Source organism: Xenopus laevis, chromosome 1L (genome assembly GCF_017654675.1).
Source record: "Xenopus laevis strain J_2021 chromosome 1L, Xenopus_laevis_v10.1, whole genome shotgun sequence".
NCBI classification, from domain to species: Eukaryota; Metazoa; Chordata; class Amphibia; order Anura; family Pipidae; genus Xenopus; species Xenopus laevis.
In genome coordinates, this window is record NC_054371.1 from 217,489,718 (window position 1) to 217,513,232 (window position 23,515).

The 23,515-nt window shown below is 38.3% G+C and overlaps 1 protein-coding gene across 2 annotated transcripts in view; it reads left to right on the forward strand.

Moving 5' to 3' along the window:
- adamts12.L (ADAM metallopeptidase with thrombospondin type 1 motif 12 L homeolog) overlaps positions 1-23,515 on the forward strand; it is a 352,590-nt gene that overhangs the window by 290,821 nt on the left and 38,254 nt on the right. For both annotated transcript variants that reach the window (XM_018266523.2, XM_018266519.2), the window contains exons 18-19: positions 8,041-8,251; positions 9,679-10,719. In XM_018266523.2, coding sequence (XP_018122012.1) covers positions 8,041-8,251; positions 9,679-10,719 — 1,252 coding nt within the window. The remainder of the gene's footprint in view (positions 1-8,040; positions 8,252-9,678; positions 10,720-23,515) is intronic.

A 23,515-nucleotide genomic window follows, 5' to 3' on the forward strand; every position in this document is an offset into this window, starting at 1 on the left:
CTATTAACTCAGCCCTTCTCCTGTCTTTCTGACCAGTTTTCTGAAGTGATGGGAGTGGCCTATTTTGAACCTGACACACCAAGAACTTCCTATATGATGACATCATCATGCCCAGGCTTTGCCCTTACTTGTTTCCTATTGGATGTTGATACTGCCCTCCTCCTAGTAATTTATTGGGTGCTTGTGAACTGTAACCAGTCACATAATTTGAATGGCCATTGGTTGATTACTCAATTGTAATAGCAGAGGTTAACAGACGCAGCATATAAACAAACCTGCCTTGCAACAAACAATCACACAGCCATGCAGACAAATACTGCAGAAAAGGAAGGAGCAACATTGTTTGGCAACCTTTGGCATTAAGCATAATTGCAACAAAACCAGCAGTGACTTGCTTAGAAACGTATGTAACTTACACATCTAGCAGGGACAGTAGGGTTGCCACCTCACCCTTTTAAAACCAAACACATATGAAATCCACAACCTGCATGGCTAATTATCAACTCATTTAGATGCTGCAGACTGAACTGATTTCTGTGCAGCCATGTATCATGCATCTAAATGAATTGCTAATTAGCCATGCAGGCTGTGGATTTCATATGTGTTTGGTTTTAAAAGGGTGAGGTGGCAGCCCTAAGTGACACGCAGAGCAGTGATGAGGGCAGGTACATTTTTTGAACATTTTGTGCGCTCTCCCGGGGGGGGGGGGGGGGGCGGTAATTTACCTAGGAAAAGGATACCTTTTTAAGTATTCCACTTCTGGAACAAGATTTAGAGCTCTAAATACCAAAAAATTAAAAAGTTATATTTTTCATGATATAGGGATCTATACCAGAAAAATATTTTACCTTTTTTATGAGGTAAATACACAAAATAATACATGGACCCCCCCCCCCCAAAAAAAATAATAATATATTTCTGGAAAGTACAAGTGTCATCTCCCATAGTAGCCATTATAATCCAATAATTCAAATTTTTAAAAATGATTTCTTTTTCCTGTGTAATAATAAAACAGTCGATTGTACTTGATCCCAACTAAGATATAATTAATCCTTATTAGAAGCAAAACCAGCCTATTGGCTTTATTTAGTGTTTACAACATTTTCTAGTACTAAGATCCAAATTACAGAAAGATCTGCTATCCAGAAGACCCCAGGTCGCAAGCATTCTGTATAACAGATGCCATACCTGTACCTTGTACTTGATCCCAACTAAGATATAATTAATCCTTATTGGAAGCAAAACCAGCCTATTGGGTTTATTTCATGTTTACATGATTTTCTAGTAGACTTAAGGTATGAAGATCTAAATTATGGAAAGATCCATTATCCAGAAAACTCCTGGTCCCAAGCACCTCGATCTGCACAGTTGAAGTCTCTGCAGCACACAGCCCACACTCCCCCTCCCTCTCACAAACTTGTAACAGTTTCTGTTCAGTACCTGAATGCTGCTCAAATTCCCCAGCACAGGAAGCAGTGGCAGATTGACAGCAGACATAGCCAATAGGAGTTAAGTTAGCTGCCAGTACAATGTGTGATGTCATATAAGGAAGAGGAAGTGAACACTGTAGTGTTTTTGGGGGTCAGTGACCCCCTCCCAGCACAGGGTCTGTGTGGAACTGAAGGATTAGTACAGGGACACTTCTGAGGTGAATATCTCTTGAACTGTACTTTTTCTGTTAACTATTTCTATGGAAAGGTTTGTTCTATTCATGTGAACTGTTGGATTTGTCAATTTGTTACAAAGGTGAACAACCCCTTTAAAAAAAAAATTGTGACAGCTTTTAGGGAGAAATCAAATTTTAGCTCAGTTACACTTTCTGTGGAACCTGTGGAAATGTGCAATACTATTGTTATTATTATTATTATTATTATTATTATTATTATAAAGGCATACCTTATTATTCTATTACTTAAATGCAAAAGAGCCAAATGTGGAAATAGGGATGCACCGAATCCAGGATTCGGATGAATCCTTCTGCCAGGCCGAACCGAATCCGAACCCTAATTTGCATATGCAAATTAGGGGCGGGGAGGGAAATCACGTGACTTTTTGTCAGAAAACAAGTAAAACATTTTTCACCTTCCCATTTTTCGGTTCGGTATTCAGCCGAATCTTTCACGAAGGATTCGGGGGTTCGGCCGAATTCAAAATGGTGGATTCGATGCATCCCTAGTGGAAAGGGTGAAACTTTGAGAAAGTGAACTGAGAAAGTGAGTGACTATTACTGGGTTGCGCAATAAAAGATTGCCTGAATGCTTAGTCAGTGATTTGTAAAGAATTATAGCTAGTGATGGGGGAATTTCTCCCGTTTCACTTCCTTGAAAAATTTGTGAATTTCCTGCAAAATTTGTGAAATGGCGAAAAATTTGTGCAACTCGAAAATTGATGCCCACGTCAATTTTGACGCCAGCATTAAAGTCAGTGGGCGTCTGAATAGAGTTGACGTGTGACGGTTTTGGTGCGAGTGACTTTTCCGACGCCTGTTCAAAATGTATTCGCCCGAGGCGAAAAACAGAAATTTGCCGCGAATTTGCGCCTGGCGAATTTATTCCCACATATCTAATTATAGCAGAAATGTCAAACACTTTATGGAATAAAAAAAAATTCTTATCTGGAAAAGTGTAACTTATCCATTTAATAAACCAGCAATTACCCTCTGTGCAGAAAGAATCCTCTGTATAAAGCAAAAGATAAAAATTTGAATAATTTCGCATTAGGGAATCTGTATTCCATAATACCTATATTTCTCTATGCCATACACACTTTTATTGTTTAATGATATACTGTATAATGTCAGTCTGGAGGTACAATCTACATAACCAAGAGTCATTACCAATACTAATCAGTTATATTCTGATTCCAGTTGGACTTTTCACATTACCCTGGTGGTTTACTGTAGATGTTTAATGAATGCAGAACAATGTACAATAATTAGTTTGCATGTGGGAACTGTTCTCTGTCTGTGTGTCTGTTAAGTGTTAGCTTCTTTAATATATCAGATAATAGAAAGGGCACACTTACCCTTGCCCTGTGTTCTCCCAGCTCCAACAAGGTGATCTGATTGGCTTTGAACTTGGTTTAGGAAGCAAGCAAAATGATTTGAACATAAAAGAATGAATTTGATGAGCAAATGACTCAATTTACTTAATACAGAAGAAGGATAACTTGGAGGGGGGTCAGAAATGATTCTTATTTCATTATACAGAACTAACAAATGTCACAGGACTATAAAAAATACGAAACCAGCTCAAACCATATGAGAATCAAGACTAATCAAGGTCACGCGAACTGAACATTCTACATGACAATCCTTACTGTCCAGAGAATACATAAGCAAAACCAATTGTTTGGTCTCCATTACACGGTTGTCATCCATGACTTTTCAATAGCTCTAACTGAGAGAAAATAAATTAGAAAAAGAAGAGGCGTCTGTATTTACAGGTCCATGGGAAATTTTGAAAAGCGGCTATAAGACATGTGCCAGTGATTTCAATATTCTGGTCCTCGCAGTGTGCAGTCAACCATACGTTTAGAGGGCATGTGGGGGTAAGAAACAGTGGTTTTGTTTTGAAAATAATCTTTAAACCCAACAATGATAGTTCCCGTAATTTTCTCAAACCAAAAAAAAAAACTAAATAAATAAATAAACATAGTTGTAGTTCCAGAGTTAAACAGGAAGCATTCAGACAACTTGGCCTTCAGGCTGAGCATCCCCTCTTCTTACCTACCAACTTGGTTCTCTGGGCCTCCAGATTATGGCAGGTACAAGGTAAATTATAGGCCAGGGCCAAATGGAGACAAAGGAACATGTTTCACAACAAGAGGCACTTCCTGAAACTGAGAGTTCGCAGAGAGGAAAGAGAAGATTATACCATTCACTAAAAGAAGAGAATAACATAAGGGGAGTGGTTCATGAGTGTAACACAGTGTAAACCGCCATGACATCAAACAAGAGCCTCAATGGATTTATACAGTGAAATGAAAAATGAAGACAAGACTTAACTCCACCATGCAATGATGAAAATTCCAAAGCCTTTTTTTAGATTTGTCAAGTGTCACTTAAAGTCACTCAATCCCCCAATTTCTAGGTCCCCGAATGTCAGCAATATAATTGACCAAGTAATTGATTATCATTTACTTTGGTCAGTCAATAAAGTTGCTGTACCAGAGGGTCTATATACTATAAGTGATTGTTGCCAAGCTCTACTAGTCCCACCTCCAGAAGAGCAGAACAGTATATATGATGTTTCATGTATTTGGCTGGAGAGATGCTTTTTACTTTAGTGGAGGATCAGGACATACAGTATCAGGTATTTTACAGCTTTGGTACTTTGGTCCCCATTCTAATGATTTTACCATACTCATCTTCACTTCCACCAAGCTAGATGGAAGTCCAAGCCACTCCACTTACAACTAGATGTCAAGAAGTGCTAACTCCCCATTGCTGAGGCTAAAATTTAAGCTCAATGATATTATTGAAGAAATGGAGGAGTCAATGCTGTCTGTCAAACAGTGGCAGTAGGGTAATAGGGACGTGCCCCAGTTCCATAATTCAATTAAACAAAACATATGTCCCAAAACCCATAATTGGTAAAAAATAAAAACATTGTATTCAATATTACATCATGGCATATTAAAAATTAGTACATACTGACCCCATATGACCCACCTTACGCGTTTTTTACCCTTGGGCACTTAATCATGATCAATGTAGTATTTAAGCTCACCCTGTCTTAAGCATAATAATACACAACAGCTGAAGGGGTTCAATATAAAAATGGAATTTTAAAGAGTTACTATATATTCTGTGAATATTTAAGGCCATATACTGTAGTTAACACTGCCTTGTAACATTTGTATGGCCTGTACATTGTTAAATAGTCACTTTCTGTGATGGAAAGAAGACCAGGGGCCACTTTTTATGTTTTTATGTTCATTTTTCAGCTGTGATAGTTCTAGACTGTGGTGCAGTGTTGGGTTTATTTTGCTCATTCTGATGAAGAACTTTTTATTAATAAATCATTGCCACATGAATCAATGGCAATGCACATGTGTTCTTTAAAAAAAAAAAGTAAGACTGAGTGGGGTACAATTGTGTCTTACAAGAAGAACCTCAAGAATTATTAAACACTCTAAAATTGTCAGCCCATACGATCTATGGTGCAGAAAAGAAGGATGGCTGTGGTGCATCGATATATCTGTACAAATAATGTGTGTAATACTCTGACACCAACTGTCACTTCACTAGTTAAGCGTAGCAAGGGGATTGAATATTTTATACAGGGTTGTGGTATCATTACATAACATTCTCTAAGTAAGATCAGCAGAGGAATACATGACTTATACATCTCAGACCAAACCTTGCATAATGCTCTCCCACCCTTTACACATAGTTTATGTTTGATATGGTGCAGTAACATATATTTTCCTATTCATTTATAATGCTATGCTATGGCAGGGTTTTAGGAGAATACATCTAGCTAGCTTTACATAGCTAGAACTTCACACGGAGCCTTCCAAAAATCATCGCCCCCTTTACCCACAGCAGCTAAGTACAAACCTACATAGTTTTTAAGAGTACAAGTGGAGCTCACCAAATCTCTTAGTCGGATTTTCCCACGGGGTATCCTGTGCGTGATATATCCCAATTAGGTCCATCTGTAGAAATATGTAGAGGTGTGGGACAAATCCAAGGCAGCAACTGGACTGCAAAACTTCTTTATTGGGGATAGAGGTACACAACATGTTTTGGGCAGCACCCTTTGACGCTTGCCCGAAACATGTTGTGTACAGTACCTCTATCCCCAATAAAGAAGTTTTGCAGTCCAGTTGCTGCCTTGGATTTGTCCCACACCACTACATATACCTACATAGTTACATAGTTCAGTGAGAAAAGACCAACGTTAATAAAGTTCAATGCCTCCAAAAAACTCCACTGCACATGAATAAATTTACATATACACACACGCTCATACAGACCAATCTATCTATCTATCTATCTATCTATCTATCTATCTATCTATCTATCTATACTAATTGTAGATTTTAGTATCACAATATCCAAAAAGTACCAACAAACCATCAAACAATGGACTCCAAATATTGCATTACAGGCTCCTTTTTAGGGTCAACTGCTCTACAGTAAATTAAAAGTAGACTGCTTCCACTAGTGTTTTACAGTGCAATAAATATACTTACAGCCCCTTTAACTGTAATAGTCCCAGGTACAGAAAGTTCTGCAATGCACTTCCAAGTCTCATTATAAAGGATATATGTTGTTTGGCAGATTTGGAAGAGAATAAAAGATTCATGGCCCAGCAGAGTTGGAAATTGGAGTTGGAGTTTCAAAAGTAACTTTCTAATCAATAACTGATGATCTATTTATAAGTTTTATATTTCAGAATCAGCACAGTGCTGACACGAGAAGCTAGGTATCCGGATAAGTTGTCTTTAAAGTAACAGAGCCAAACTGGCCATAGTCTACATATCACCAATGAAGAGCAGATGCAAGAGAGAAGTTGGACATAATGAACACCTCACCCCAACACCTAAGTAGTCAATGTTTGTCTATCCTTCCACATGTAACAATAGGAGATTTAAAAGGACTTCCCCAAGCTGCATTGCACCCTTGAATCTCCATCTATTGATCTCAACATAATCCAGGATAGTTGAGCATTTGAGAGATGGGATATTGATACTCGAGTGACAGTATACATAAACAACCACATAAATTTGGGGGCCGATTCACTAACTTCGAGTGAAGGATTCGAAGTAAAAAAAACTTCGAATTTCAAAGTTTTTTTTTGGGCTACTTCGACCATCGAATGGGCTACTTCGACCTTCGACCTTCGACTACGACTTCGAATCGAAGGATTCGAACTAAAAATCGTTCGACTATTCGACCATTCGATAGTCGAAGTACTGTCTCTTTAAAAAAAACTTCGACCCCCTAGTTCGCCATCTAAAAGCTACCAAAGTCAATGTTAGCCTATGGGGAAGGTCCCCATAGGCTTGGCTAACTTTTTTTGATCGAAGGATATTCCTTCGATCGTTGGATTTAAATCCTTTCGAATCGAACGATTCGAAGTATTTAATAGTTCGATAGAAGGAATAATCCTTCGATCGTACGATCGCACTATTTGCGCTAAATCCTTCGACTTCGATATTCGAAGTCGAAGGATTTCAATTCCCAGTCGAATATCGAGGGTTGATTAACCCTCGATATTCGACCCTTAGTGAATCAGCCCCTACGTATCTTGATTTTTGTGAAGTGGTGTTTGATTTAAAGCACTGCGTATCTTGACATCGCTATATAAATAAATGATGATGATGATGATGATTTATTACAGTCCTCAGACACAAAGTAACAAATAAAAATAAATATTGCTGATTTTAATTGCTAGCAGCAAATTCACTTGTTTATAACTGCCCATAGAGGGGACACATATCACCATCATGTCCTACATGAGATTAGAAGACATCTAACATTCAGTTTCTTGAGCAGAACCTGCCAGAGCCAAATCACCTTTTAGACTGGAAAGCAGGACTTAACACTGAAAAACATGATAAGGTCCAATGAAGACAGTCAGTTTACTTCAAATAATTTTTGAGGAGTTTGAGCCCATTTAAGTACAGGGCACTGGATAGTGCCCCTCATACTCCTTATGCACTAAAGTAGGCACTAGAATAGATGATACAGTCAAGCGTATTTATTTATTTATTTTATTGGACATGACACTTTACTATTTTTGCTCCTCTTAAACAAGCCCTAATGTTGGTCTTGCACTTTAGTAACATAAATAAGCAACCCATTAATAATTTGTAAGTTCAAATAACTCATAAAGCAATAACCTATAAGTCTAATCAGCTGGAAGCATTGTACTACAAAGAAGGAACTATTTGTTAAACTCAAAATAATACTGTGCTAATACTTATTACAATCGATTTAGTACCATTAGTCTTGCAGTATACATTGGAACTGAAGCATGGGTATTTGCATTTGTAACCACGATGTCCATTTTAAATGGTATTTTACAGGTGGTGGGTTGGACAGTGGCAGCAATGTTCCACAACATGTGGACCTACTGGTGAGAAAAAAAGGACAGTTCTTTGCCTCAAAACTTCAGGATCTGACGAAGAAGCTCTTCCCTCAGAGGACTGTCATCATCTTACCAAACCCAAAATATATATGTCCTGCAACAGAGATATTCTATGCCCCTCAGACTGGACTGTGGGCAACTGGAGTGAGGTGACTTGGTCCTTTATCTACTTGATTGTATTTACTTGTTTTGAAAGCCACATGCAAGCTGGTTTTATATTAATGGTTCAGCCTTAATCCATGAAAATATAAAAATATACTGTACAAACCCAAATGAAGCTCACACTAATCAGTTGCTTGATTTTATTACTTTTTGTGTTGAATTTTCCCAACAACAACAGTTGTTGACGACCCCTTACAGATAGATTAAACCATTGTTTGTATGCCTTATCCTGTTGCACTAAAAATAGAGTACATTCGCCATCCAAATCAAACTTGGCTTGGTTTTCAGTCTAAGCTACCAGCAATATCTATCATGACAAATAAGTATTTACCCTAGCAGAAAATAACAAAATGTTCAATTGGCTTCCCCTTCAATGTGTGGAGTAACCTTTGGTCTGATGAGTTTTCACTGCTTTGGAAGTATAATACAGTGGCAAAATGACATCTCCAAAACCAGTTGAGATACCATAGAAGTCAATGTGAAGTTTGTATTTAGCATTCAAGTTTGTTAAAATTTTTACACCAGTCATGCTTGCTTGAAAACAAAAAGTAAAATGTTAATTGTGTTCTTTTCACTGCGACTTACCACTATTAGTCCATTTCAGAGTTTAAAATATGTGCCCAGTCATGGAAAAAAATCAATTACAAGAAAAAAACATAAACAAAGTTAATCAATATTTCTTTTGAGATCAATCAGATTTTAAAAAATATTACTCTTAGGATGTTCTAAAATGTTATAACATGGCAAGAAACATACAGGTATATTTAAATAAGGAAAAATATGATGATAAAATGTTGAACCTGAATATCAAGTTTGCTTTGAATTACAGAACTACAGGACTAAAATATTGTTCCCAAAACAATAAACAACCCCCTCAAAACAGGATAATATTTAACTGCCCCAACTGGTTACCAAATTTGTGCCTTGTGGCAAGACAGTTGAAATATGGAACCCTAGCATACTTCCAGTATGAATAATTTAAGGAGAACTAAACCCTAAAAATTTGCTTAATGCGCCACCCAAAAGGCCCAGCATATCTATAACAGTAAAAAATTTACACATGAGCTCACCATCTCCTTTTGTAAGGAGTGTCAGTGACACACTCCTTTTTAAGGCTTAGCTTTTTAAGGCTAAGCCTTGTTACATGACGTTTATATTCTATATATACTGTATATTGTTAGTTGATCCCTAATCTGCTACAATGCTGTTGTTGCCTTAGGCTGGTAAAGAATGCCTATACATACTGTGTATCATTTTTACCCTACCTCTTTGTTAAGCTTTAGTTCTCCTTTAATACACACAATCAATTCTAATTTAAGATTGTTCTTCAGAAAGTGACTATTTGGTTTGCAAACCTCTCCAAATTGAGTTTTACTTTAGCTCATTTAGATTATATTTCCAATCTATTTTTCAGTGTTCTGTTACTTGTGGTGGTGGTGTCCGGACCCGCAACATTACATGTGCCAAAAATAATGATGAGCCATGTGATTCCTCTAAAAAGCCAAATAGTAAAGCACTTTGTGGACTTCAACAATGCTACGTCCAAAAAACATTGCCCCGACCTCCTATTAAATACAAGTACAGGAAAAAAATAATAAAGAAAAAACCTGGTCCAAAAAGACGCATCTTCTTACCAAATAAAAATCAGCGGGTTCAGTCCACTACAAGATCGCCAAAAGTGTTCATGTCAGCATCATCTACACCTTCTTCTTCCCCAAGTGTGAGGTCGATTAAAGAAGATTTCCAAATCAATGAAATTCCAAATTCTACTCATTTTAATATAGATTACAAATATGACTTTGTGCTGGTGGAAAATAACAAAAAGAAAGTCCAACTGAATGCCACAAGCTTAATTCCATCAATTTCCAACAAAACCAAAGGGGACAATATGGAAAATGATACAGTAACTGAAAAAGACTCTCATCCTATATTCACGACAACTCACCCACCTGAAGAACTGACCTCAAGATACGAGTTTCTAACAAAGCAACCAGAAACCCAAACAAAGTTGGGAAAAAATAGAGTTTCAACAGCAATTCCAGATAATGACTATGATACAGCCATCAATTTTATCATTGAATCAAGGAGTAAAAGACACAAAGGGAAAATGAACCAGAAACAGAATAATTCTGACACATATCTCAATGAGACAGAATCCCCAAATAATTCCTCAATCGTAATTAACACAACACCCCTTCGTATATATAATACTGTCACTACATCAGAGACTAATTCTACCAGAAATAACAAGGATTGGCAAGACGTAGCACCAACAGCCTCAGCAGAACCATATTTTCTGCGAGTTACCACAAGTAATACGCCAGAGAATTCAACTTGGAAATTACACAATGCATCGAACAGGGACCACCTAAATTCCACACACTATGGAAATGGCACAGGATTAAACTTTAATGTGTCAAAAGAAGTTTACTGGATTGTTGGGAACTGGAGTGAGGTAAGAAGTAATATCTCAGCCTGGAACAAAATCCTTGGTTTTACAGTAAAGTTTTGTTCTGCAAGTGCATACCTTAAATTGTTGTCTGGGTGCTGGTGACCAGGCCCCTTGTGTACAAAAACTATAATTTATTCCATGTCTCATTAAATATACATTTTTTTTGGTTTAAAACTTTCTCCAGGGTTCACGCCTCATAATTGTGTGGCACCTGCTTTGGCTTCAATTGGTTGGCTGAATTGCCTGTTAAAAGCTCCCATTATTATACATAGTTACATAGTTACATAGTTAAATCGGGTTGACCCCTCCGAATGAAAACCCAGCATCCATACACACCCCTCCCTACTTTCACATAAATTCTATATACCCATATCTATACTAACTATAGAGCTTAGTATCACAATAGCATTTGATATTCTTTCTGTCCAAAAAATCATCCAAGCCCCTCTTATAGTCATTAACTGAATCAGCATCACAACATCACCCGCAGTGCATTCCACAACCTCACTGTCCTGACTGTGAAGAACCCCCTACGTTGCTTCAAATGAAAGTTCTTTTCTTCTAGTCTGAAGGGGAGGCCTCTGGTATGGTGATCCACTTTATGGGTAAAAAGGTCCCCTGCTATTTGTCTATAATATCCTCTAATGTACTTGTAAAGTGTAATCATGTCCCCTCGCAAGTGCCTTTTTTCCAGAGAAAACAACCCCAACCTTGACAGTCTACCCTCATAATTTAACTCTTCCCTCCCTCTAACCAGTTTAGTTGCACTTAGCCTCTGCACTCTCTCCAGCTCATTTATATCCCTCTTAAGGACTGGAGTCCAAAACTGCACTGCATACTCCAGATGAGGCCTCACCAGGGACCTATAAAGAGGCAGAATTATGTTTTCATCCTTTGAGTTAATGCCCTTTTTCATGCAAGACAGAACTTTATTTGCTTTAGTAGCCACATAATGACGCTGCCCAGAATTAGACAATGTGTTATCTACAAAAAACCCTAGATCCTTCTCATTTAAGGAAACTCCCAATACACTGCCATTTAGTGTATAACTTGCATTTATATTATTTTTGCCAAAGTGCATAACCTGCATTTATCAACACTGAACCTCATTTTCCAGTTTGCTGCCCAGTTTTCCAATTTAGACAAATCACTCTGCAAAGTGGCAGCATCCTGCATGGAACCTATAGTTCTGCACAATTTAGTGTCATCTGCAAAAATAGAAACAGTACTTTCAATGGCCACCTCCAGGTCATTAATAAACAAGTTGAAAAGCTAGGGACCTAGTACAGAGCCCTGCGGTACTCCACTAACAACACTGGTCCAATTAGAAAATGTTCCATTTACCACCACTCTTTGTAGTCTATCTTTTAGGCAGTTCTCTATCCAGGTACAAATACTATGTTCCAGGCCAACATTCCTTAATTTAACCTTCTCATAAAAATAAATTAAGTTAGTCTGGCAAGATCTATTACGCATAAAACCATGCTGGCACACACTCATAGTATTATGATTTGCTATAAAGTGTAGTATATTATCCTTTATTAACCCTTCAAAAAGCTTTCCTACCACTGACATCAGACTAACTGGCCTATAGTTTTGAGGCTGGGAACGGGATCCTTTTTTGAATAGAGGCACCACATTAGCAATTCGCCAGTCTCTCAATGAATCCTGAAAAATTAAGTAAAAAGGTTTGGCAATCACAGAGCTAAGCTCGCTAAGTACCCTGGGATGAATACCATCTGGCCTCGGACCTTTGTTTATCTTAACATGTTCTAGTCTCTTTTGAATTTCCTTATGTGTGAACCATGCATCATTAGTTGTATTACTAGGATTGGGACTATTAAGAAGGAAACCTTCATTAACTGGTTCCTCATTTGTGTAGACAGATGAAAAATATGAATTCAGAATCTGCGCTTTTATTTTGTTTTCATCAACCAGCTCTGATAGTAAAGGTCCCACCCCTTCAGCATATTTACAAACGTACTAGCTTTTTCTGTCTTAGCAACCCCATTACTCCAGTCAATGTCTGGATAATTGAAGTCACCCATAGCAACAACCTGACCCAGCTGTGAAGCCACTTGTATCTGCAAGAGTAGCTGGGCTTCATACTCGACACTTATACAAGGTGGTTTATAGCATACACCAATGATAATTCTCTTTGTAACCTTTTGCCCAGTCAAAATCTCTACCCAGAGGGATTCTACACCTTCACCAGTGCCAGCTATGGTTATTTCTTTAGCACATGGCTTTAATTCAGGCTTTACATACAAACACACTCCTCCACCCTTTTGTTATCCCTCTGTCCCTCCTAAAAAGGGTGTAACCATTTAAATTCACAATCCAGTCACATGTTTCATCCCACCAGGTCTCAGTGATACCAATTATATCATAATTTTTAGAGCATGCAATTAATTCTAGGTCTCCCATTTTACCTGACAAACTCTGTGCATTTGCCAGCATACACCGGAGGTTACTACTTTTACTTTTGAAATTTGCATTACTTAGTGGAGAATTATATGTTGAGTTAGTATTATTCTGTTTTCCTTGTAACAGAGGGACCTCCTGGAATGGTAAACTGTATGCCTCCCTCACTCCTCCCCCGTTTCCCCTAGCACAGTTATGTATTACACTTGCAATTTGACCACGTTGCGGTGGGCGATATCGGGCTGATCCGATCGTGGGACCTAGGGCCCAACGACTGGATCATAATGCTGCCAATACGGCGGTCGGATCGTGGGACCACATCTACGAACAGATGTGGCTGTGGATGTGGCTGTGATCCAATGGGATTTTTTACCCTGCCCGATCGGCATCTGGACGACTTTCGGCCAGATATCGTCCAGGGAAGCCTGTCAGAGGGCCCCACACACATGGGCCAATAAGCTGCTGACTCGGTCTGTCGGCAGCTTTTATCGGCCTGTGTATTGGGGCCTTTAGTGATAGACCAGTATCAGCTAATCTGTTACTTATGGATAATTGGTGGTGTTCACCATTATTGTTACAAGCATTTCAATCTTAAAGTGTTCAGTCCGGATTGTTAATAGTCTGTTAACATAATGATTCCTGGGGGTTGTAGATAATTGTCTTAAGATATCAGAGTTTGTAAGTACTCCTTTCCGCTTCATGGACAAGTTTGCTGTTCGAAACCATTAGACAAGGTTTCTATCCAGTCAAGATGGAAAATAATGAAGTTTGTATAGGATGGCTGCAGATGTCAATCGTTCAGCCAAGGCTTTTTCTGGTTGAATATATATATCTATTATTTCTTATATATTTTACATTTATACCATGTTCTCTCAATTTTTTCTTTTGAGAGTTTGGTTTATACTGTTTATGCCTGGTGAACAAACCTTTATTTAATAGCGCCAACATATTCCACAGAGCTTTACAGAATTTATGCATCATTCATTGCCCTAGTGGAGCTTACAATTGGTGGTCCCTATCACACACAGTAGGGTTAGTTTTAGCAAGGGCCAATTAACCTGTCTCTGTTTTTGAAGGTGAGAGGAAACCCGAGTGGAAGTTAAAAATTATACAGGTATGGTATCCATTATCCGGAAACCCATTATCCAGAAAGTTCAGAGTTATAGAAAGGCCATCTCTCATCGACTCCATTTTATCCAAATATCAATAAAACAGTAGCTTGTACTTGATCCCAACTAAGATATAATGAATACTTATTGGAAGAAAAACCAGCCTATTGGGTTTATTTAATGTTTACATGATTTTCTAGTAGACTTGAGGTATGAAGATCCAAATTATGGAACGATCCATTTTTCTGAAATACCCCGGTTACGGTCAGAATTTTCAACCCGAATCTGATCCTCCCTGCTACTTCCTAACCTGCACCCAAGCCAGCCACAAGCCATCTTTTACTTTATGACCACACCCAGCTTGACTCCCCTCTGATGACAAATATATAGGTAAGATCTCCCTCAATGTTGACCCCCCTGATCCCACACTTCACAATCACAACCTCCAAATAAACCTGAAGGCCCCACAGTGGTGTAACTACAATACAGTAGACCCCGCGCCAGTTGAGGGGAATACGTGGGGGTCCCCAGTGCTTTCAACTTACACCTCTGATCCCCTGGGTTTCAGGTCAACCTGCTCATCGCTGTAACATTTCTCAGAATTTTGATAATGACTAAACATCAAAATAGAGTTCACATTTTGATTACAGTTGGAATCTCCTTTCATAAAATGTGTCGTATAGAAACGGACTTGCTGGCTAACCAAAGAATATATAAAATGACAAATAAAACAGTGGTTTGTGTTAATGAATGCCTCATGGAATTCTATGTTGTGGTCAAACAAAAGCACATTATGATGCCCAGCTGGCTATTACTTTTATAGATCCACCAAAGGATCAAAAATGGAACAATTGCATTGACTGGCAATTTTCTGTGATGAAATCATTTATTTTAGAGCACAAATGTAATCAAAGCAATGTTATTCACTGTGTTGCAACTCTTCAGGAAACCCACATTTTATTTTCTCTTTTGTTTCCGCCATGCAGCTGAGCCTACGGTACGTGTGTTTTGCAACAGATTTTCAATTTCCATTAAGGTACACTGTCATTTGTTCTTGTAGCCACGGTGATGGAACTCAAGTTTCAAAAGGATTTTATATTTCTCTTGAAAATAAAAAATGTAATACATAACCTTTTGAAAGACGGTCCTGCAGCCTTCAACAGAGTCATTGCCACCTACAAGAGCGGTACAGAATGTCAGTGACTTTCTTTTTTTAAGAAAATGTTCACTGGGGTAGGCAAAATAGTGTGATGGGAGAAAGGAGCATCAAAGTCCATTAGTTAAGTCAAGATTAAAAATAAGACTTATATGTAGTAGAGCAATTTCTAGAACAGAATACTACCCAGAATACTATTGAACAGAATAACGTAGTTCATGTAACCCCTTTTTTGGCACACTCCTGTAGGATCACACTCACCTGTACCTAGCGTATTACCTCTTCGCCTATGAAAGAAAATGGAAAACTGGGATTTACAGTGCAGCACCGATACCTAGAGGGCACTTAGAATATATAGAAATATAAAGCAATGCAACAGGCATCTAATACAAATAGTACTCCTGCACTTGGGATTCAAGGGGGCCTACTCGACTTGCTAGCAGATAGAAAACTCTGACTGTCTAACAAATACAGTCCTATTAATATCACAGCTCCACAATCAACCTTGGATGGGATTAATAACCACACAGTTCAGTTTAAAGCAATATGTCTCTTCCCTCGGTAAGTGCTACCTTCCTCCAATGAACTCTCCTTGGAATGTGCAGCCAATCCCATGTAACAGGTACAAGAACAACACTTGTCCTCACACAAGGGTCCCCCATTTGTATCCTTGTCAATATCCTCACTTTCGTTGTTCAATCAGCCCTTCCTTCTGCCTCCCAGCCAACTGTCAATTTTGGACAATGTGCAAATAAATGTTAAACTGATGTGATGGGCGAATGCAGGAGTGATAGGTTAGTGATATTGACTTTCTAGGAGTTGCATGACACATTGGATAATCCTATCACAGTAACTACCCAGAATCTACACCTCTGTGAATTTCTTTAGATGTCACCTCTTTGAAGAGTTACAATGTGCCATTGTGATTGGATTAGTGGAAGAGTTTATATGGCGAGAACTTCCCACACCAGTCAGTTGTACTGAAGAAGCTGCTCGGATGAGTAGTGAAACGCCTTCATTGATTACTCAGCAAGTCCAGTTGTTTTTAGATTTTTTTTTTAGCGTTACCTATACTAGATATAGCTGGCCAAAACTCTCCTGGAAACTGCATAAAGTAAAGCAAACCTCTACTCTCCTACATTTATTTGCAATGATTTTCAGTCATCACATTGCTTTCCATGGTTTGAACCATATACTGCTTAAACAGAAGACTTTCATTTAACCCTTCTAACACTTTGAGGCACCTTCCATTTGTTCCCAATGCCTATGTCCATAACAAATGCAAGAAAACAGCAAGTAACCCACCCACTACCCATTGTCAAAAGCAACATAAATTGAACTAGCAATAGCTGGGACCATCAACCAGATTTTCTTTTAACCCTTGCTGATCTCAAAATGCTACCAGCCCTGGTATTCCCTTATACTAAGCACAATTAGTCAGGAACATTTGTTATAGTATAGCCGCTATTTTGTAACAGATGAAAATTACTAGTGAATAGTGAATACCAGTCGGAATTCTTATTCAAACAGACAGGCTCATGATGATGGTGATAGGATAAACCTTGGAATTACCAACTGCGAAAACCATTTATGGATATTAAAGGCACATATATCAAGGGTCCTATATGCATATATCTTAATTATGTAGTCTAAAATGTTCTGGGACAGGTTGAACATATTATTGGGATATCCTATCAGTAGTAATGAATGAAAATTTTGATAATTTTATCTCTGATATCCTATCTGTAATAATTAAATAAGCATTGATGGAATGGAGAAATTCTACAATTCTAAAGATAGAATCACCTCCCTGCTAACCTTTTTTTTTTTTTTAAATTTTAGCAATCAAACTAAGTAAATCCCCCCCCCCCCTTCAACCAAATGTGTTTCTCTGACATTGCCCTGGTAATGAACCAAGAAGAGGTGCACATGTTGATGGATTATTTTAATTTAGAACTGGAAAGCAGGTTATCATGATAGTAATGATTTCAGCCCTCTAAATTATTCGTATAAACACTTTCTTCAGCAGGTATTATGCAATATATTATGGTTTAAAATATAATGCAGGGGGGAAAAAACGATTGTAAAATGATTAATGATTGTAGTGTAGTGAGGAATATTTCTGGTTCTATGGTTGACAAAATATTTATTTAAGAAATAAATGTTGTTTAAAAAAATTAATGACAAGGATCAAACCGTTTCTTTGTTTCTGACTATACACTGTCACTTGGAATCATAACTAGAAGTTAGTGGCAGATATATAAAGGTTCGAATGGTAAATTCGAATTTTCTATTTTATTTGTGTCAAAAATCACAAATTGAACTCAAATGTAAATTCCAATGTGAGATTTATCACACCTCGACCATGGAAACCGTTCTAATTCGAATATTCACCACCTTAAACCTGGCGAATTCATTTGCAAGTCAATGGCAGAGGTATTTAATAGCCTTCCTGACATTTGAGTTTTTCTGGGGGAAAAACTCGAATCGCGTTTCATTCGAGTTCAATTAGAATGAAAAGCGATTCAGGTTTTTTCTCTGGAAAAAACTCAAATTTCAGGAAGGCTATTCGATTCGATTTCGAATCGAGTTTTCAGGTCAGTGACATTTGTTCGAATTTTAGACGTTCAAGCTTTTTCTTAAATAAGATAACATTCGAGTTTTGGGTACATTCCAATTTATAAGCGTAAAAACAAAATTGACCTTTGATAAATCTGCCCCTTAGCGTCATTCAAAACTTCAGATGACCAGATTCACTGTGACCCCTACACTTTTTACCTCTCTTAGTAGAATTCACTGAAATGTCAGAAGTGTTAGTACTATTTCTAAAGTGACACCACGGGGTAACTTCAAGCATGTATTTGCTTGTCTTTTATTCACAGCAGGATTTTGTTCTCTTCACAAATCTATTTCTAATGCACACAAAGTCCAAAAAGCAAAAAAAAATGTATTCCTCTTAAAGCAGAATAGACTGGTTCACTGGCAGTCTGAATATCTAAGAAACCTGTTGTATGTATAGTGATAAGTAACTATTGGTGCTATTTAATCCAGAACATTCGGAACATTATTTACTCACAAGCTTTTCTTCAGCTTTTTCAGCTGCACAAGTACATTTGCCACTTCCTAATTCCTGGCAAGAGCTCACTCACAGCCCCTTCCCTTTTCCACAGGTGATCGCTCTTTAAGGGAGCTAGCACACGGGCAGATTTAGTCGCCTGGTGACTAATCACCTCTTCTGCGGGTCGACAATCTCCCCAAACTGCCTTCCCCCTGCCTTCCGCCTGCTATAATGAGAAAATGCCAGCGCCAATGCACTCGTGGCACTTCGATTTCTGAAGTCGCCCCAAGTTTCCTCGTGAGCCAACTTCGTGCGACTTCAGAAATCAAAGCGCCGCGAGTTCATTGGCACTGGCGTTTTCTCATAATAGCAGGCGGAAATCAGGGGGAAGGCAGTTTGGGGAGATTGTCGCCCCGCAGAAGAGGCAATTAGTCGCCAGGCGACTAAATCTGCCCGAATCTGCCCGTGTGCTAAAGCCCTTATTCCACTGCCTGTAATGTAGTGATATATAGGTCTGGAAAAACTGAACCCTAACTTAACTTGCAAACCTTAACCCGCAACTGACCCTAACCCACAAAATGTTGCCATTGTAAGACCCATGCCTGTACCATGTATCCAGAAAGAGAGCTATCAGAAGAGTTATAGTGCGTCACACCATTTTGGATATGTATTAGGATATACAAAAATTAATTAGTGATCATCAGAAGCTCATTGTGTATCAGTTACAATAAATACAATTAAATTTATCATGTGCGTGCCTCATCGATATAATGATCAATGCTTGTAATTTCATTGGTTAGTTAAATATAAAGTGCCTTGTATAATTCATCTAAATAGCTCCTTAAAAATGTATCTTCAGCAGCAGTCATGTGCTATAGAGCAATTAGAACATAACATTTAATTCATCAGTTATAAAAAATTTAGAGCACTTACCGTATATACTCGAGTATAAGCAGAGTTTTTCAGCATCCAAAATGTGCTGAAAAAATCTACCGCAGCTTATACTCGAGTCAACGGGCGCTAGCTGAGATTGCTATATTTCTGTCTTATTAAAGCCCTTTTGCCAATAAAGGCTTTTTAAGGAACATGACTGGATGTGTGGTGCTGTCTACCTGGGAATATTGAGTATTAAGTTGGAAGTGGCTACCTGAGACGTGCACCCATACTGCAAAAGTTTCCGTTGCTGAGTGCTGTCTTCTACTATTTTGTGCTAGCTGAGATTGCAGTCACTACTAATCATTCCTATAACAACAGAGGATGCTTGGGGAGAGACTGCAATATCACACAGCACCCTCTGTTGGTTATATGAAAGAATAACAGTGACTGCAATATCACACAGCGCCCTCTGTTGGTTATATGAAAGATTAACAGTGACTGCAATATCACACAGCACCCTCTGTTGGTTATATGAAAGAATAACAGTGACTGCAATATCACACAGCGCCCTCTGTTGGTTATATGAAAGATTAACAGTGACTGCAATATCACACAGCGCCCTCTGTTGGTTATATGAAAGATTAACAGTGACTGCAATATCACACAGCACCCTCTGTTGGTTATATGAAAGAATAACAGTGACTGCAATATCACACAGCGCCCTCTGTTGGTTATATGAAAGATTAACAGTGACTGCAATATCACACAGCGCCCTCTGTTGGTTATATGAAAGAATAACAGTGACTGCAATATCACACAGCACCCTCTGTTGGTTATATGAAAGATTAACAGTGATGGCAATATCACACAGCACCCTCTGTTGGTTATATGAAAGATTAACAGTGATGGCAATATCACACAGCACCCTCTGCACATGGTAGTGGGACAGTGGGACAATGCACACAGTAATCCGTTTGGCAATTCTCTGTCACCATCAACTTTGCAAAGAAGTCCGGTTGATCGCTGGGAGTCGCTTTGGCGCAATGTGCGCTGCTGGGAGACAGGGCTGTAGTTGTGTCTAGGCTTATACTCGAGTCAATACGTTTTCCCAGTTTTCATAGGTTAAGTTAGGCACCTCGGCTTATACTCGGGTCGGCTTATACTCGAGTATATACGGTAGTTCATGGGTTAAAAACAATTAAAACTGATGATGTATTGATCCAGTTTTAGTGACAAGGGATCTTGCTTATTAGCAAAAAATAAATAAATAAATTGATCCCCCCAGATCTTAAAAATCAGACCAAACAACTCCAACTTTTTTACCCAGGGTACAGTATATGCCGAGGTGATGGGAGAAATGTGATCTTGGTTTGATTAATAAAGGTTAAAGCCAATACCTATAAAAGTATCATACCACCATTAACAATCTGATCGATATGCCAAAGGAATTGTGATGCTACCGCTTTGTCCTCTCAGGAGGCACCTAAGTGAGTTGTGGCCTAGTCCCTATTGTTAGTTCCAAGGCAATCGCAGACAGCTTGTGTATAACTGTAACTGGTGGTTATTAAATTCACATCCTTCAAATTGATGCTTTCTACTTGCTTGCAACAAAATTCAAACCATCACATCTCCTATCTTGTCAGTTTGCCCACCTCCCCCGGCTGCCTCCAGAAGCAGGAAAAAGTTTGTGGTAAGAGCTCTGTGCCTGACGCGCATTTTGCCGTGAAGGCTTTGTCATGAATGTACCATACCTGCGTTTCCCGCTGTCTACACTACTTCTGTGCGAACCTCTGGTTCTAAAATGTAGAATCTTCGAGAGCAGTAGAGGAGTGGACTTCCCTAGTCTGATCCATACCCAACCCTAACTTGAAAATGGTCGGCCAAATTTCAACACAAACCCGCTCAACCTGGAATCAGCCCCCTGCTCACCACGGGTTTCGGGTCAACCTGTAAACCACTACTGTACCCTGATAGAACGCAGACCATGTCTCATATAGCATTCTGGAATAGACATACCTTCCATTTGGGGGTTTATCAGGTTTTTACACACCTCTGACCCCTAAACTACAGTTGTTTTGACTTTTATAGGTCAGCACTAATACCTATTTTCTTTGGCTTACTGTACAAACTTGAAATGCAAAGCAGGGTCACAAATTGCAACGGTCCTGCTATTCCAATACTTGGATTTTTTCAGTTCAAATCCCTTTTAGAGATTTAACTTTTGTTCAGTGCAACCCATATATAACATGTTTATAGACATAGAACAATATTGCTATACAGGTATGGGACCTGTTATTCAGAATGCTCGGGACCTGGGGTTTTCCGGATAAGAGATCTTTTTGTAATTTGGATCTTCATACCTTAAGTCTACTAGAAAATCATGTAAACATTAAATAAACCCAATAGGCTGGTTTTGCTATATCTTAGTTGGGATCAAGTACAAGCTACTGTTTTATTATTACAGAGGAAAAGGAACTCCTTTTTCAAAGTTTAGATTATTTTGTATCAAATGGATTCTATGGGAGACTTTTCTGGATAATGGGTTTTCCCAGATAACAGATCCCATACCTATATTAGTAATTTAGTAGGGATGCACTGAATCCACAATTTTGGATTCGGCCGAACCCCCGAATCCATTGCGAGAGATTTGGCCAAATACCAAACGAAATCAGAATCTTAATTTGCATATGCAAATTCGGGTGGGAAGGGGAAAACATTTTTTACTTCCTTGTTTTGTGACAAAAAGTCATGAGATTTCCCTCAACGATGGTTCGGCCGGGCAGAAGGATTCGGTCGAATACGAATCCTGCTGAAAAAGGCAGAATCCCGAACCGAATCTTGGATTCGGTGCATCCCTATAATTTAGTCACAGTTCCAAGCACATCTAGGATATTAACTACATGTTTTATCCCAAAACTCAACCTACTTCGAGCTTTCACATCTCACCTCCAAGGTCCCAGTTTGGGAGCCCCTGTGCTTGATGAGGACAAACAAAAAAAAGTGGATGATCATTCCTATAAACCCATTATCAATTTTTCTGCAAATTCCTATAAACTACAATATTCAACTTTACTTACTTTATACATTTTAAAAAGGTTAAAATGTATTCAGACCAAAAACAACCAAAAAAATATTTCTATTTGTTACTTTACTAGATCCCCCCCCCCATTTAACCATTATTTATTATCTCGTACATCCACATTACCTTGACATTTTGTGGTTTTCAAGAGGATTCTTTAATAGAACTTGATAATGCCACAGAGAAAGTACAAGAATAATTTGTTTTGGGCAAACCCTGGCAGGAGAATGTTTGCGGCAATGGAAATAGAGAAGATAGATGAATATTACTGTAACTGTTCTGTTTCTGTGATCTGCTTATTTACATGAACATAAATAAATGAAGTTGATAAATATTCCCTGAGCCGCTTATGTGGATAACACAATTAATCAGATAGGATACATCTCAAGTTTATTTATTTTGCTTCTCAGCGGAAGTTTTATTTCAGTCAAAAAGTTTTACCTTCCGCTAAGTACTTGGAAACCTAATTTAACATGTTAAATAAATGAGCATAATTGTTCAGGTGAATGGGCAGCCCTTATCTCTGCTGTGCTGCTTGGTAACATCGTTACAACACTAAGGGGCAGATTTATCAAAGGTCGAGGTGAATTTTCAAATGAAAAAAATCGAATTTTGAGCTATTTTTTTGTGTACTTTGACTAGGGAATAGTCCAAATTCAATTTGAATTTGAAAAAAACTCGAAAATATTTATCAAGGGTCGAATTTCGAATTGAAAAAACTCTGAAATTCGTACTCAAAAAGACCAACTGAAAATTAAGTCAAAGTTTTTTTTTTTGGTTGAATAGGTTAGTTTTCGAATAGGAACCTATTCGGCCGAATTAGAATCGTACGAATCGAAGGAATAGCGCTTCGTTTTGAAGTTTTTACCAAAAAAAAAACTTAGATTTTTCAAAGTCCACCAATTGACTTCAAGTAAGTTCTAGGAGGTCCCCCATAGGCTAAAACAGCAATCCGGCAGGTTTTAGATTTGAATCGAATTTGGAATATTCCCTAGTCGAAGTACACACAAAATAGCTCGATTTTTTTCATTCGAAAATTCACCTCGACCTTTGATAAATCTGCCCCTATGTGTCTATATATATCATTGGCAGTTGCA